General features: G+C 38.1%; 1 protein-coding gene across 1 annotated transcript in view; it reads left to right on the top strand.

Moving 5' to 3' along the window:
* Nucleotides 1-963: 963 nt before the first annotated feature.
* Nucleotides 964-16917, top strand: part of rasa2 (RAS p21 protein activator 2) — a 52694-nt gene continuing 36740 nt past the window's right edge. Inside the window, exon 1 of the mRNA XM_066684837.1 lies at nt 964-1054. Within this exon, the coding sequence (XP_066540934.1) occupies nt 1006-1054 (49 nt within the window). The 5' untranslated portion in view covers nt 964-1005. The remainder of the gene's footprint in view (nt 1055-16917) is intronic.

Here is a 16917-nt window from a genome sequence, read left to right on the forward strand (position 1 = left end):
ATAACGAAACATATTTGTTATTTGGATGGAATATAATTTACCCACCCTCCAGGGTGTATTCCCGCCTTGCGCCCAATGATTCCAGGTAGGCTCTGGACCCCCCGCGACCCTAAATTGGATAAGCGGTTACAGATAATGGATGGATGGATAATTTACAGATTTATCAACTATTCTGAGACTAATCTCTCTCTTTACTCAGCTCTCCTCCCACAGTCCAGGACCTACTGTGACCATGACATGAATTCAGTGGTTACAGAATATGAATAAATGAATGAATGACATGTGGTTCCTATCAGATTAATTCATACATTTCAATAATTTATCGTAATCCTGAAAAATAGGTATTAAACAGTGCACTTTGGATATAGTTTGGATATACAGTTTTGGATATAGTTAAAATGTTACAATGGTACAAAAAATAATTTTGTACACATTTTATATTTCGTGTTTCTATTACTGCTCCGGTTTCCTTCCACGGTCCATAAATAAATGCTGGTACGTGGATTGGTGACTCAAAAGTGTCCATCGGTGTGTGTGAGAGTGAATGTGTGAGTGTGTGTCGCCCTACGAAGGACTGGTGCCCCCTCCAAAGTGTGTTCATGCCTTGCGCCCAATGATGCTGCCCACTGCGGATGGCACACTGCGACCCTGAACTGGATAATTGATTACTAATATGTAAGATAGTAAGATATAGTAGGTGTATTTACCTTTCTTTTGTAATCATTAAACATTGTTATTTATCCAGGGACAACCCCGTTCTTGCATTCACTCGATTTTATGCAAAGAAACTATAAATCTGAATTTTATTGGACTTCCCCTTAATACATAGACATCAAAGGGTTAAGCGCGGAGGCAGTGGACACTCATGAATATTCCTCATCAAAGCCAATCAGCGCGATGAGTGGGCTGTCCTGTTTATTCCGACTTCCAATGAGAAGCGCCTGTGGGTGTGGCCTCTGCGTTGAAAACCCAGCTGCGGCGGAGAGACGCTAAAGCTCCGCGGCGATGGACGAGCCGAGAGTCCGAGTTCTGCAAAGCCTCCGCGGAAAGATCTGTGAGTAATTCCCGGTGTAACATGATCTTAATTTCGCGGAGCTTCCATCGCTGAAAACATGCGCATAGTTTACGGGGATTTTACTCTATGCTTAAGTTCACTTCTTAGTCGAAATTTCTCGTTCCACCTTAAATGGTGCAACAGTTAGGTTATATCCTTAATGGATTTTTGCGTTCCACCTTAAATGGTGCCGCATTTACATTGTCTTTATTGGACTTTTCAGTTCCACCTTAAATAATGCATCAGTTACATTATGGCGCTGTTTTTTTCAGGCGCCATAATATTACTGCTGCACCATTTAAGGTGGAATTAAATAGATCCAAAAAGAATCCAACTTCAGTGACTTAAAACTTGTAAAAAACAATTATTTTAGTAGTTCATTCATTTCACATTGTTTATAAGAATCCGTTTACCACACAAAAGACAATGACTTCTGAATATTTTTTTCTGAATAAATAAACCCCGTGTTGTTGTTTTCTGAGAGCTGTATTAGCTTTAGCTTCGCAGTTGCCGGAGGCTAACGGAGCCGCGGCCCGCCCTCAGGAGAAAAGTTGACAGCATTTATTACTTGAAATATGCAATATTTATATTAAAATAAATAGCGTATATGCGTAATAAAGCCTGTTAGTGTTCTGCGTTTGGTTTAAGGTGTCAGTCTGGAAGTGTTGGTGAAGCTTTTTGGCCAGGTATTACTGTATAAATATATATGGTCATAAAGTAATAATTGAGTATTGGGTTAGCGATATATTGATTAGTAGTATATAAGGCACAGTACAAAATTAGCTAGTGTGATAAAGATCTACAGCAGTCTCACTGTTAATATTAAATGCTAATTGCGGTATATGGTTTTGTAGCACAGTTAAAGTGTTTACAGTAGTGTTATTGTAGTTTGTATTCACAAGTGGTGTTAATAAAATGAGTAAAATGTGACAAATTCTAAAATTAATATAATAATTTAGTAATAAAGCTTTACAGATGTATTAATTTGGTTATAAGCGTTGTACTTGTAATAGTGTAATACATGAGTAGTACAGTAATACATTTGTACAGCATTAGAATTGAAGGAATGAAGATATTGATGTAATAGTTCAAATTATGCATTATGAAGTGGTAATACACTATGTGTAATTGTAGTCTGTTATAGCATTAGTATTACATGAGTGTGGTTATAGTATTATTGGTATATTCATGCCTCAGTACAAAGAATCTATATTAGTGTGGTATAGTAGTACTTCAGTACGATTTACTATTAGTTCAGTAGTAGCGCTGTATTTCTGAACAGTATTATTAAGTTAGTACTAGACCATATTATTAGTAATATTTGAATATTGTTTTGTAGTAATTTTATTGTAGTAATAGCTGTATGCTATGCCTAGTAAAACAATATTTTTACAGCCGAGCCAGTCTAGTAGTTTTGTTAATGTGATTGTAGCAGTGTTTTATAGCAGTAAAGGTGTACATATGTAGTAGGATCTAGTCTATTGAATAATACTTTTGTAGTACAATAACAAACACTGTAGAACAAGTGTACTACGTCACCAGTCCTCATTTAGTGGGAAATGCCTCAGCAAACAGTCATCATACCCTGCTTAACCCTGTTGTTGTTACGCATGGTTCAGTAGCATAGGGCAACAAAAACAAGCAAAACGGAACTATACTTTGTGTGGTTTGCCTCATTTTGTTGCATGTCTGATTTAAAAAAAAAAAAAAGGTCACATGATCAACTCTGTAGGGGTTGTTTCATTTTGTATGGGCTGTTTATTATTATTCCTTTTTTTTCTTTGCATGTGCTATATGTTGGCGTACAGGGCGGATTTCCTAAATTGACGGTTGATTAACTATAATTGTGGCACTCTTTTGCTTGTCTTGAACATGTGGCTCCAAGGCTATTATTTATCATTTTTGTCACATAAATTGTCATCTTTTTGTGTCAACAAAACAAAATTGTATGCCATATCACTTGGTGGAAATTTATGTTGGTCAATCCATCACTTAATTTTCACAAGTGTTTGCAAAAGTGGAGAGTTTTTTTCTTGACAGTGGTGATACAGTAGTATAAAGCCCTATTAAGTTTGGATTTGTTTTACATGGGCAGCAGGAGTAATATCATTTTACCACAGGAAGTTAGTAATGTTTATGATTGATGTGCACTGGATAAGAAATTGTGGTGTAAATAACAGAGATGGGAGTGGCTACTCGATTTACGTGTTACTGTCACGCCAGAGGTCACACGTAAAATGTAGTTTCCGCTGCTTCAGAGAAGAAAACATGGCAGCCAACCAGAAGCATCAAAAGTGAAACTGGCTTAGAGCTGAAACTTTGTGCCTCATATCAGTATTTCATTTCCATTTTCAGCACTGCAGTGACACTGACAGGATAGTGAATTTTTGTGTGCATGTTTTTCACAGTGAGGATCAGACACAGCAGTACTTCTGGAGTTTATAGACTGTCCGTTCTGTTCTAAAAACGGCCCACCAACCAAATCAACGACTTTATTTTCCAATCCCTTATAACAGTTAAGGAGTGTGATGATGGCTAAAAACTTCACTCACCCTTAATCCTTCACACAATTATTATAAATGCTGTTGTAAACCATTATGTAGTACTTTATATTTTATTTATCATTACACTTAAATGGGGCCTTTCTGGAAACCCTTTATAATCAACACTGCTATTCCAAACAACATTCAGTCCACACACACTGGCAAGAAGTGTGTACAGCGTACTCTCAAACTGGAACGACCGTCCACTTGGAGGACTGCATCCGGCATTAGGGTTTAACCCAGAACACACATACAGACATTCATTAACATTCACACTCATTCACTCACACACCAGGACAGTTATTAGAAAAGCCAATTCAACTAACCTCCATGTTTTTGGACTGTGGGAGGAAACTCCGGAGGAAAGTCACGCAGGCACGGGGAGAACATGGAAACTCCACCTAGATGGGACTTAACCTAGGATCCCAGTACTGAGAGGCGAATGTGCTAACCACCAAGCCAACGTGCCACCTGTAGTATTAAGTTAATGAGTAATAATTCAAGTTCATAACACACATGTAGGTTGTTACTCTGCACAAAACTTACCTACAGCTGCCAGATGTTTCACTCCTCTGAGTGGATCCTTTATGGCATCTTGTGGATTTGAGTGTGGTGCATTGTTAAATACCTGAGCTTAGCCACATACTCATCTGATTTGTGCTGTACATTACATCACTACGTGCCTCCTCCAGCTCCTCCATTCTTGAGAAAACCCATGAGAAAGCCCTTTACCACGGGATATGATGAAATATTCATTTTAAAAAATTCAAAAAAATATTTTTTTTACTGATCACTTTTTAGTTGGTAAAAGACTGAGAAACCATTCCAGAAACCAGTCACACTGGATAAATGACAGAAATGGCCTATGAGAACTCGACTAATATCACTGAAATACTCTGGTAATTACTGCAGTATTTGTGTGTATATATATATATATAGCATTAGCTTTAAAGAACAGCAGTCAAGAAACATCACAAGAAATAAACTTGTGTACATATTACTTTGTATGAGGTTAAATTTACACTATACAAAAAGGGCTAAAGACAGCACTACATCTCCAGTGAAAATATTGTTTGTGTGGTAAATGTTCCTTTCCCAAAACCCAACTTGAGTTTCAGTGTAAAAAAAAAAAGCTATTGAAGTCCTTAGTGAGTGAGCTGTGGTCAATGGACCTTCTCAGATCAACCAGCATCTCTCAGCGCAGGAACTGAAGTGTGTACCACACAGTTCTTCTGAATCATTCTGCTCTAAAATAAAAATCTACAGCTCCAGAGTCAAATGTGTGGCTCTGTCACTATGTTACTTAAATAAATGGAGAGAAAACATTAATTATTTAGTGTAGAAATTGGTTTGAAGTTTAAAAATTAAGTACTCTTGCTGTCGTAAATAGACAAATACTGTTATTTTTTTTAACTCACTCTTTGAAGAGCTTTTCTTTTCTAAGAATCTGAAAGTTCAAGACAGACACTTAGTTTAAATGTTAATATCAGTGATTTAGCGATAGTGTTCTTCAAGTAGAATAGCGATAGAAATGAAAATGTTTTTTTTACGGACACAATATAAACATATACAATAAACTTATTGGGGTGAATATTATAAAAACATTTATTAATCGCCTATTATTTAAAAATATTTCATATTTAATATCAAACTAATGCTTTTCACATTTCTCTTGAGGGCGGTCCGCGGCTCCTTTATCCATTAAGCTAAAGGTAAGCTAATGCTAACCTCCGGAGCTGCGGGGCGAGTGTGGGGCGTTAGCTGGGCTGAGTATCTCCGGCTACGGCTGCAGCAAAAGCCCCGGTGCTCCGAGGCACCAGAAAAAAACATCGTTTAATTTGACCGAAAATCAGCTAAACTAAAAGCATGAACAACATGAGATGTCTTTACTCCACGAAACCTTATTATTCAGCGGTATTACGTGTTAAACAAAGTTAGATTTTTTTATTTTAGAAGGTTTCGGAAAAGTTGCCTCAGGCAGCGCCACAGCATGGGGAAGCTAACGTTCTCGATATATGCTAAAATGTGTCACAGTTAGATTGTTTTTAGGTATATTAAGCTTAAGAATCGACAAACTCATTAGAGTACGTCGTTCATCACAGTTTATTTGTTTATAAAACCTTCAGGTCCCTGACCATTGACTGAAGCTGGTGACTCATTGAACTATTCACTGAAATGGTGCCGCTGTGACATTCAGGCGTCTTACAAGTACCATCCATATCTGATGGTTTTAAATTAATTAATGAGGCATTCATCAATATTCATCAATTTTAAATTAAAATATCTAAATGCATTCTAAATGGTCACCCTGAAATGGACAAGCGGAAAACATGGTACACGGTTTTGTTCCAACATGACTGATATCTGAGATTTAATTAACGTTTGGTGTCAGACCATTTTAACCAAATATGTTAGGAAATTTTAGTACAGTACTATACTGCAGAATACACAGGAATACTATACAGAGGCACAAATAATATAAATTGTTATAGAAGCATTATACAGAATTTATCATATACATTTTTTTCTGAAAGACATCTTTGACCTGCACAATATTTTTATGGACAAAAATTCCAAAAATAATGGCAATAATTACAGGTTTTCCATGACGCAGCTCTTTTTTTTCTTTTTTAGTAAATCTTTCTTGAAGTGTATGTGGAAATGTTTATATGAAAACAATGCTGTGACCTGTCCTCCTGGATAAGGGTGGATCCTGCTCTTGTTTATAGAAATGTGGGCTGTTTATCACACACTGATTATGAGCCAAGGTCACTGTTGAAAATTATGAATGCAGGTTATTATTTTACACTTTGAGCTCACAGCTTTGGGTGTGATCTCTTTAAAAAAAAGAGAGAGAGAGATGGAAAAGGTGATAATACCTACAGTGGGGACAGGAAGGTGGACGGATCCTCTGACATATGGGTGCTGTTATTAAATGGGACATATGAAAAACCCAACTTAAATATTCTTATGCACACATTTGTTTATCTGTATTGGCAACCAACCCACAGACTGAAATAAGATAATGCAGTCAGTTGTTTATGGGCTGCCTAAAGGCCAGTTCATATCTACTGTGGACGCGGAATGGCGCTGTGGCACTGGACTGTCCGCATTTCTCCGTGTTCATACCTTTAGTGCCAATGTCCCTGGTGACAGTGTACCATATTGTACACATATTTAGCACTGTGCGAAAATCAGAGACCAAACATTTTGTTTGCAGATGTAATCTAATGCTTAGAGAAGCAGGCCTGGGTCTGGAAGGAGCCATTGAGCAAGGCACCTAAACCACCGGTATACATCCTGGCCTCCTCAAGGGCCTCAGGTGTGTCTGTTCACTGTCCATAATCACTGTGGATGTGTGTGTGTTTATGTGTGATCACTGCCAAGGATAAATTAAATTTCATTGTACTGTTTTATAATGACCATAAATAACTATTTCATTTTCATCTTTAATTTCTCTTTCCTGTCAAAACATTGAGTACATGTTCAATATGGCAAAAACAATACAGAAGCCTCAACAAATAATGACTCATTCAGGATACTTTCTGAGAAAGCAGGCTGTCTTTGGTCCAACACCCTTATTCTAATTTTTGCAGTACATTTTCTTTGGGCAAAAAGCTATCATTATGTGTTTGGGACACTACATGGATTGGGGCATTGTTTTATTATTCTACAAATGTGCACAGTGTCTTCAGCCATTGTATCCACAACTACATCACTTTTGCTGCATGATGTGCCTTGTCTGATTAATTTTCAGTGAGAGCCGTTGTCTCCGTCAGTCACATTTGTGCGGTACAGGATGGGTCCAGAGTCTCTAATTGGAGCTAAGTTTTATGCAAGTGATTCCGGCCAACACAATGCATCAATCCAATTAGAAGATAGTTGGTGTTAGAGCAATGTGTCCACAATGCAATTTGTGAAGCTGTCTTCCTGTGTTGAAAATGAACATGATTTCAATAAGGTGTCACAGGGAAAGCCTTTATAAAGCCCACATGCAACCAGCTGAAGTGGGGGTATGTGTTCACATCCACTGCTGTGCCAGAGTACTGTAAATTCATCGTTAGTCAGAAAAGTTACACTGCATTAAACGGACACAAGGAGAGTGGAGAACTTATAGAACCAAACATAAACAGTTGCTCATTATCATTAAAGCACCAGAAGCTGAAAACACAGGGTGAGAATGGTGCTGTTTTGTTTGATTCTTGTGGTATTGTGTTCACTGACATTCAGGGGCTTTTTATTAACTAGTTAGATGTTGTAAAACATTCAGAATAGCATTATAACTTTTACCGTATTTACTTAATACAAGTCAAATCAAACGTTATGTACATATATTGGCTTCTGTGTTTTCCTGGAATTTTGCATGCCAGTGCTCTAGGTTTAGGATGTATCACATCCAGCAAGCATCTGACATACAGCACATTAACATCCACCATCTCTGTGTTCACATCTCTGTTGTTCTTCTTTTTTTTTTGGTCTAAAATAAAAAGAAGTTACATCTCCAAAGTCAATGGTATGATCCCAAAGCAGCACAGCAACAACAGACAACGTCACATTACACTCGAGAAGAGAATTAGGAACTAAATATCATTGGCGGAAATGGAACTGAGGAGAAAGTTGATTCCTTTACTCACTGTTGTACTTTAGTGGAAGAAAAATTATATTTAAAAAATAGCCTAAGGGTCACATACAGTGAGCAGTGTTACATGCATTTAGCAGAGATTTTACACTCTGATATTGCTGTAAACTGATGTTTTGGACAGATTTCAATGTTTAAGGTGATTATTTCTTTTGTAAACCCTGAAATAATCTGGAGTGTTTGGGGTGCGCTGTGTTTCAGTTTAATGTGGTGATTTAACTGTAATTTAGTTATAATACTGTAAAACTCTGCTGTGTTTGGTGTGATGTGTCTTTGAGCTCAGTTCAGTGTCAGATTTTCCAGATGATAAGATTTCTGATGAGTCACAGTCTTTCACACGGTTAAATGTGAGAGTTTTGCCTTTTATTTAGTCTGTCTTCCAGCTGCGTTGTTGAATGTCTCTGTATGCTATGTATTCAGGGGAGTAATTTCACAAACTGCATAGTTCATTTCAACAAGAGGCCATATGTTTAAAAAAAATTAATAAAAAATAATTGGTGAAGCTGTGCATAATGTTGCTCATTGGCTGTTAAATGCTGTGCCTATTACAACGCATTACACAGACATTTTGTATTTTAGAATTTTGCAGATTTGCATTGTGATCTTGGCAGCCAAAATGAAACATGTTACTCTCATTGTATCTTATGTAAGCATTCCTCTCCTCCTACAGAGCTACTACAGTGTCTCTAGAGAAATATTCCATATATAAGCTAAAACCTAGAGATGCAAGGACGTTTTGGCCAATGGCAGTGGTCAACACACTGCATGAGAGAACAGGACACTAACAGCTTTTTAAGTTCAGACACGTTTTTGAACAGCCTCAGGTTAACAGTGAAAAGATCAGCCGCATGGAACTATTTCACAACAGGGTTGACTTCCTATTCAACAGCTTTTCTTTTGAATTTTCCATTCCACCTTAAAAGCAGCAGCAGTTCTATTCTGGTGCCTGCAGATGAGAAGTAACTACTGTACCATTTAAGGTGGAATAGAAAATTGACAGCAGTTGTTTGAAAGGGAGGAAAATAGTACATTTTTAAAATCGACGTGTGTGTTCTGCTGATGCTACTCCTCGACAGGACGTTTACTCCACCACTTCCTGTGCTCCTTCAGATAGAAGAGAGTCTCAGAGAGAGAGAGAGAGAGAGAGAGAGAGAGAGAGGATTACAGAATGGCAGAAAGGGAGAAAAAGGATAAAGAGGCTAATCAACCAAGATTATATTATTGATCCTGTGGGGGAGATGGTGAAAAGTTATACTATGTATATTTAATGTAACATTCATTCACAAAATCACCTGCTCTTTCAGAGAGATACATTAATCATTATTTTACATCATCGACTTACTATATAATAGCTCTCTGTATTTTACTTTTAATTTATAATAATTCTCATAATACTAAATATTCATTTATCATTTTAGACATATAAATATTCACAATATTTTTAGCATAATTAGAATAACTAAAAATATTAAATGTAATGCTTATTTAATTCTACATTTGTTAACAGCTAAATAATTATAAAACATGTTAATAAATAGTTATTACTGTTAGTACTTATAGTACTATAGTAATTATATTGATATAATAAAGCATTCGTATACACTGATATACTAAGCACATGTTTATGCTTTCTGTTGTTCATGCCGTTCTTATGAAAGGGTCTTTTAGAAATAGATGACTAAGAGCAGATGTTGAATGGTAGAGAGAGCATTACACTGATCACTCTCTTCCTGTAATTATGATTATGACAGTGTTGTTAGGTAAACTCTGATTAATGCATATTTATACTTTATTACTTACTTTCAGTGACGTAAACACTCCCCCAACTCAGAGGAAATACACTGATACTCTGTATGTTTTTGTGTGTGTATTGGAGGGTGAAAAGATTTGAGCTGTGTGTGTGTGTGTGTGTGTGTGTGTGTGTGTGTGTGTGTGTGTGTGTGTGTGTGTGTGTGTGTGTGTGTGTGTGTGTGTGTGTGTGTGTGTGTGTGTGTGTGTGTGTGTGTGTGTGTGTGTGTGTGTGTGTGTGTGTGTGTGTGTGTGTGTGTGTGTGTGTGTGTGAAATAGATGAGGAAAACCAGAACTGGAAGAGGAACTACCACTTTGTGCGTGCGTTTGTGTGTGTCCCTCCCACATCCTGTCCTGGTTGGGGGATTGTATATCTACATTTGACTGCATTTGTAATAACTGGTTAACTGTATTTAGTGTAGCATGGAATGAAATGTTAAAAAAATCTACATTTATACAGTATTTTCTATTTTATATATATGTGTGTGTTGGTTTCAACAAAAAAATATACGATCGTATATTGATTTTTACACTCAAACAGTGGTTTCCTACAGAAGAAGCCGGGAAATTAACCATGATACCAGTACAATATCTGGGAAATGACCTACAAGTGACCAGCGCTGTACATGGGATTTGTCCCACACAAGAGATTGAATCATATTCTGGAAATTATCCAGCAATACATTACCCAGGAAATTACCTCCATAAGCAGTGACTAACACGTGACATTACCCCAAGAGACCCCGGAAAATACCTAGGAAAATGCCCCCAGCAGACCAGTATATAACCCTTGAAATGACCCTTACAGGATCAGTAAAATACACTGGAAATGGCAAACTGTATCTGGGAAATAACCCACAGGGAACTTGTACTAAACCTGGTTAGTAGTAAACATAAGTTTGAACACAGTAAACACTGTTAATGTGAAATCAGATTTGTCTTTTCCCTCTGAATTATGCCTTGAGGTGGCACCGTGGCGCAACGGGTAGTGTTGCTTTCATTCCGCTCCAGTGTCCTGGTTTTGTGAGGAGCGTGGTGTGTTCTTCCCATATCCGCATGGGTTTCCTCTGGGTGCTCCGGTTTCCTTCCATGATCCAAAAACACATGTCGGTAGGTGGATTAGCAACTCCAAAATGTCCATAGGTGTGAGTGTGTGTCACCCTGTGATGGGTGATTCTGGGTTGGCTCTGGACCCACCACAACCCTGAACTGGATAGGTGCTTACAGACAATGAATGAATGATTGAACTATGTCTGTGCTTGAAGGTCAATATCAAGTCCTTGTCATGTACAGATGAGCAATAACAACTGTACACATAGATCAAGTAAATGCAAAAATAATTTATTCACTTTATAATTTGACTTTCTAAAAAATACCAGCACAAATCTAAAAAATCTGAATAAATATGCAGTTGAGTGCCGTTGGACTTTTTGACAATTTGAATGCAGCAAATTCCTCACAGTCTTGAACTTGAACCCACAACCACCAGGTCCTTGGAGCTGTGCTGCACCACCCTGCTGCCACATGTAGTAAACAAAGAAGTGTTAAACAAACCAGAATGTTTTTTATTTTAGATTCTTCAAAGTAGCCACCTTTTGCTTTGACAGCTTTTTACACTCTTGCCATTCTCTCAATCAGCTTCATGAGGTCGTCACCTGGAATGGTTTCCAGTGAACAGCTGTGGCCTCGTCAAGAGTTAATTTGTGGAACTGCTCGCCTTCCTAATGTTTTTGAGACCATCACTTGGGTTGTGCAGAGGCAGGGGCTGGTACACAGTTCTACACAGTGAATAGCCCTATTCCACTAATGAGAAGATGTCCAAACTTTTGACTGATACTGTATTGTGACAGAACTGCAAGAAACGGCCAAATGAAATGGGATATTTACAAAAGCCAAACAAAAAACCCACATAAAAGCATTAACACCTAAACAACAGAAAACAATGCAGTGTGGATGATTGGATGAAAGGGATATTCAGTGATGAATCACAGATCTGCACTGGCCAAGGACATGGTGCTGTGCTGGAACATTTGTCTGATGTCCTTCTAATGAAACATATAAATACGGCTGCAGAAGATGATCAGATATTCTCATTTATTTAGATGTCAAGGTGTAAGACCAGGGGATATGCCTTTACTACAGCAGTTAGAACATAAGGTTGTTAAGGGAGTCATTTCTCAGGATGATAATGCCTCTTGACACAAAGAGGTGTTAAAGCTTTTCATCAGGAAAGGAAACTCAACTCCGGCACATGGCCAGAAAATAATCTGGATCTCATTCTGATTGATAATTTAGGATGAAAGCAGATCTGTTACGTAATTAATGAGGTACAGGTGACAAAGAAATCAGGTCATCATTACAGTCCTCAGCCTATAGATTTTCCTCTTTGTTTGGGGAAAAAAATAATCGAATTGATTAAACTTGTTTCTGAAGCTGGAATATTTGGGTATAAATGAGTGGAGTTTTTGAATGGTGTGACAATGTGAATGAATGAATGAGTGTCTTTTTGTATTCAGTCCCTACACCCATCAGTACATTACACACACACACACGCAAGCGCGCACACACACACACGCGTACGTTAGTAATCTAATTTGGTCAAACCTTTTGGCGATGATAAATGATTTTGAAATGTTGAAATTTTAACTGTTTATCTTTTATCTCATCCATCACTTCGCTCCACAGCCTAATACTAATACCCCGGGGCTTTATAATGCTTTAACCAATTCTTGTTATTGAGCACAGCGAAGTGAGCTGCAGCTTTTTGTGTGTGTTTCAAATGTATAACTGCATTCTCTCATTATCAAACTTACCTGTAATGCATTTAGTCAGTGTTTGCCTTAATATGCTGATAACTGAAGATATTGTGACCGTCACCTATAATTTATAGACATTTTAGTACTTCCCTAGGTGTACCCCCAGTTATCTGTGTGTCTGGGTTTAATAAATAGGAACTGATCTAATTATCATGATGTTTGTTAAAAACCTGTTGTTTGTGTACACTTCCGTTGCTAAGAGTACAGTGGCACACTCTCTCTCTCTTTCTCCTCACCATCACACCTGTGTGTGTCTGTGTGTGTGTGTGTCTGTTGTGGGTATTGGTTGCTGGAGTGTGCATCTATTGGGAGTTTGTAGCTTCCTCTGTGTGTGAGACACGTTACATGAACCTTAATGAACCACAGGGGTGTGTGTGTGTGTGTTTGATCTTGTGAGCAGTATATCCTCATGAGTTTATTAGTTGTACAGCTGTGAATATTTAGGTTAATATTTTTAAACTCTGCCATTTGGTTACTGCCGCCAAGATACTGCCATTCAGTTATTGCTGCTAAGCTGCTGTTTTTTGTTAACTGCCTTTCATTTACTAACGCTCAGTTACTGTCAATTAGTTGATGCTGCTTGATTTCTGACATTTGGATACTGCTGTTATGTTACTGTTGTTTGTTGGTTGAACTGTTATTCAGTTAGTGCCATCCTTGCTGCTATTTGGTACCTACAGCTTTATTTACACTGGTTACGTTTACATTTGTGTTTAAAGGAGGGGGTACAGATGGTGTGTTTGAAGTGCCACGGTGCAGTTTACGAGGAGGGTAGAGTACCAAAAATAGTTGCTGAACAGTTTGTTTTGCTTGTCTTCTAGTCCTACATCAGTGGACACTGGACGGTGCCTGCAGGACGCTGTTGGCTGGATGTTTTTAGTTGGTGAACTATTCTCAGTCCAGCAGTAAAACAAAGGGGTTTAAAAATTCCAGCAACATTGTTGTCTGATCCACTCGAACCAGCACAACACACACATACACATACACACCACTACCACATCAGTGTTACTGCAGCGATGAGAATGAACCCTCACCCAAATTATACCTGCTCTGTGGGGTCCTGACAAGGATCTAACAAAGTATACGGAGCAACAGGTGAACTACAGTCTGTAGAACTGTAGAACTACAAACTCACTTTCAGAAAATTTGGGACATTTTAAATTCAATAAAATAAAATAAAAATCAGGAAAAGTTCTTATTCTGGGTGCGGGAAGGCACCGTTGAAGGAGTGTTACCTTTAAGACCTCAGATAGCATTGCAGAAGAAAGCGTTATGCTACTGTGATAAATAAGGACAAGATAAATGGGGGCTAATAATGTATGGAGTGCAACAAATGGGTAACTTAAAACTACAACGCTACAAAGTGCAGCTGTATGTTGAATGGAGTTGATAAAGTGGTCAATGACCAGAAACAAGAAGGTCATTTTAATGTTTTGGCTGATAGATGTATGAAGTAGGTAGAGCTTTGAAATTTTATGACATAGTTTTAAAAGGAAAATGAGAGTGGAATACGTTATAGAGTATGTGGTATAAAATAGTTGTCTCACAGGGACGGGAGGGTAAGTGTAACATGATTTTGGCAGTCCTAGTATACCGTTCACATCTAGGTTTAGGGTTAGTGTCTGTGGAAGTGTTCAGGTTTAGATTTTGTGTTTGCTTTGTTCAGGATTGTGTTCAGAGTTAGGATTACGTGTGTGTTCATGTTTAGGTTTTGTGTGTGTGTCTGTACGGGTTCAGGTTTAGGTGTGTATGAGTGTGTTCAAGTTTGTTTGTAATGGTTCTGTGTCCACTTAAAGGTTTAGATATAGTGTAACTTGGCTTGAATGATACAGATATCGTTGAAGTACAGGTCCCCACAAGTACAGCAAGACCAAGGCTGGAGTGTGTGCGTGGGTGTGTTGCTATGTGAATAATGTGGAATAGGGAACTGTGTGTGCATCATTTCTTGTGTTCTCTGATTTGTTTTCTACAGAACATGGCTGAATGATATTGTGAAAGTCACACTGTGATATTTTGGGTTTTATGTGATTTTATAAACTACAGAATTTAAAATCACATAAACCCTGACTTTTTACACTTACTCCAGCCACATACTGTTAAAGTATGTGAAAACCATGTGGAATATTATTTTATTTACTATAACAAACATCACAAACAGTCTGCTGCCATTTAGCCCTGCCCATTTGTCCTACAGCCGTTTAACCCTTCCCATCCCTGTAGTGATGTGCTGTCTGTACTTAGACACTGATCCAAGATTTGAGGAGATGTCTGTCGGCAACTAGATGGCTCACTGCAGGTTCCAGCAGATCTACATATGAAAAGACAGACTGATGGCTATTTTCCCCTCATGACCTGAGGAGCTCAGTCTAAACATAACAAGACCATCACAAAGCAAAATAAAGGGCAGCCAATCAGAACAAATCTCAATAACATTTTAGTCTTAGCCCAAAGGCCTCAATAGGTAGAGCCAGTTTAATTTTAATTACGTTTAAGTAATGGGTTTGGGGATTTAATTTTTTGCGGGGACTGGAATTTTAGACAACTGAGAACATATTTGTTTTTGTTAATATCATTAACCCTTTATCAACCCCCACTTTCTAAACCTTCAAAGCAGTTGAATGTGGTGTGACAGAAGAACAGCAGCGGACCCAGTTTTGAGTGTCCACAAAGAGATTTAATCGTGTGTAGTTAGAGTTCATATATGGTATAAAAACCCGGTAGAACTCTTTTGGAATAAGACAGAACTCATGAACATACATATAGGATATTATATAAAATAGATACGTTTTTATATAATACACTTGAAACATTTTAGTATAATAATTCATCTGGTAAATCTTGAATATTTTGTAATGAAAGAGAGAGAGAGAGAAAGACAGATCTATAAAAACAACCTTTGTGTGTTAGCTTTGAGTTTCTGAATCAGTGTTGTGCTGGAAGCTGCAGTGCATGCTGGAAGGAAGTTGATACTTCTCATCTGTAACCACAGCTTACATGAGCTCAGTGTTTAACCCTCGCATTCTGAGTATGAAAGATTTCTGTGTTTTACTGTTTTTAACTCTTTAATCCATGACGTGTACCTTGCGGCCCACGGTTTCAGGTGGGGTCCTGACCCACTGCAAATTAATGAACCTCTGAGGCTGATATCTGTGTTTTTGAAATTAAAGTTTCTGTTTTTACTCTTTATTACAGCTCCCTCTGTTTTTTGAAAGACCCCTGGAGTATAAAGCAATTAATCTGTCAGTAATGTCTCTCAATGAGGTGTTTTAATAGATGTTTATTATAAATGTTGTAAACTAATGGCCACTGCTCTCATTGGCTGTGTGACAATGGGGGTGTGATAGGGTGTGTCTATTGGAGAGAAGGCTAAAATATCTTCACTTAATGTCGGAAACAGAGCAAAATCAGAGCGCCTAGTTTTATCCCATGTAGTTTGACTGACTGAATGATCTTGTTTCATAGTTTGCAGAAGCATTCTGGGTATCCTTAGGGCGTTTCCACAGTAGAGCTTTTTTTCCGGACCAGAGCATGTTTTTTTTGTGGGTTCGGTACGTTTGGTCAATTGTGAAAGCTGTTTCTGAGCCCAAGAGCAGTCCAGAGCCTTGCAGTCTGCTCCTGAGGCCAAGTGTGGAGCTGCATGATTGGGTTCGTTTTGTGACGTTATGGCTTCAACTTGCCATGTTTCTCCCCTTTCCCATGTTTAATAAACCCACACCATCACAGGATAGGACTTCTGTAATTAGCTCATTACTGTGAATGTATTTATGGAGAGCCTGCGTGGCTTAAATCTCACATGAGAACAGCTTCATGTTTGCAGGGGCTCCTCCTGCACGGTAAAATGCCCTGCATCCCAAAAGCTCTGCTCCTCGGTGCTTGAATGTTTGTATTCACAGAAATTAATAAAAAGAAAAAAACGGATGAAGGTTCTTCCAAACGTTTTGCAAAGGAAAAGTAACTTATGGAATTTGGCAATGGAACTACGGTTCGGAAGGTGTGTGTGTGTGTGTGTGTGTGTGTGGACCCAAAGCGGCGATTAAGTCTGTCACAATAATTACATTTTCGATTTATTGTACATTA

Source organism: Hoplias malabaricus, chromosome 11 (assembly GCF_029633855.1).
Source record: "Hoplias malabaricus isolate fHopMal1 chromosome 11, fHopMal1.hap1, whole genome shotgun sequence".
In the NCBI taxonomy this organism is placed as follows: Eukaryota; Metazoa; Chordata; class Actinopteri; order Characiformes; family Erythrinidae; genus Hoplias; species Hoplias malabaricus.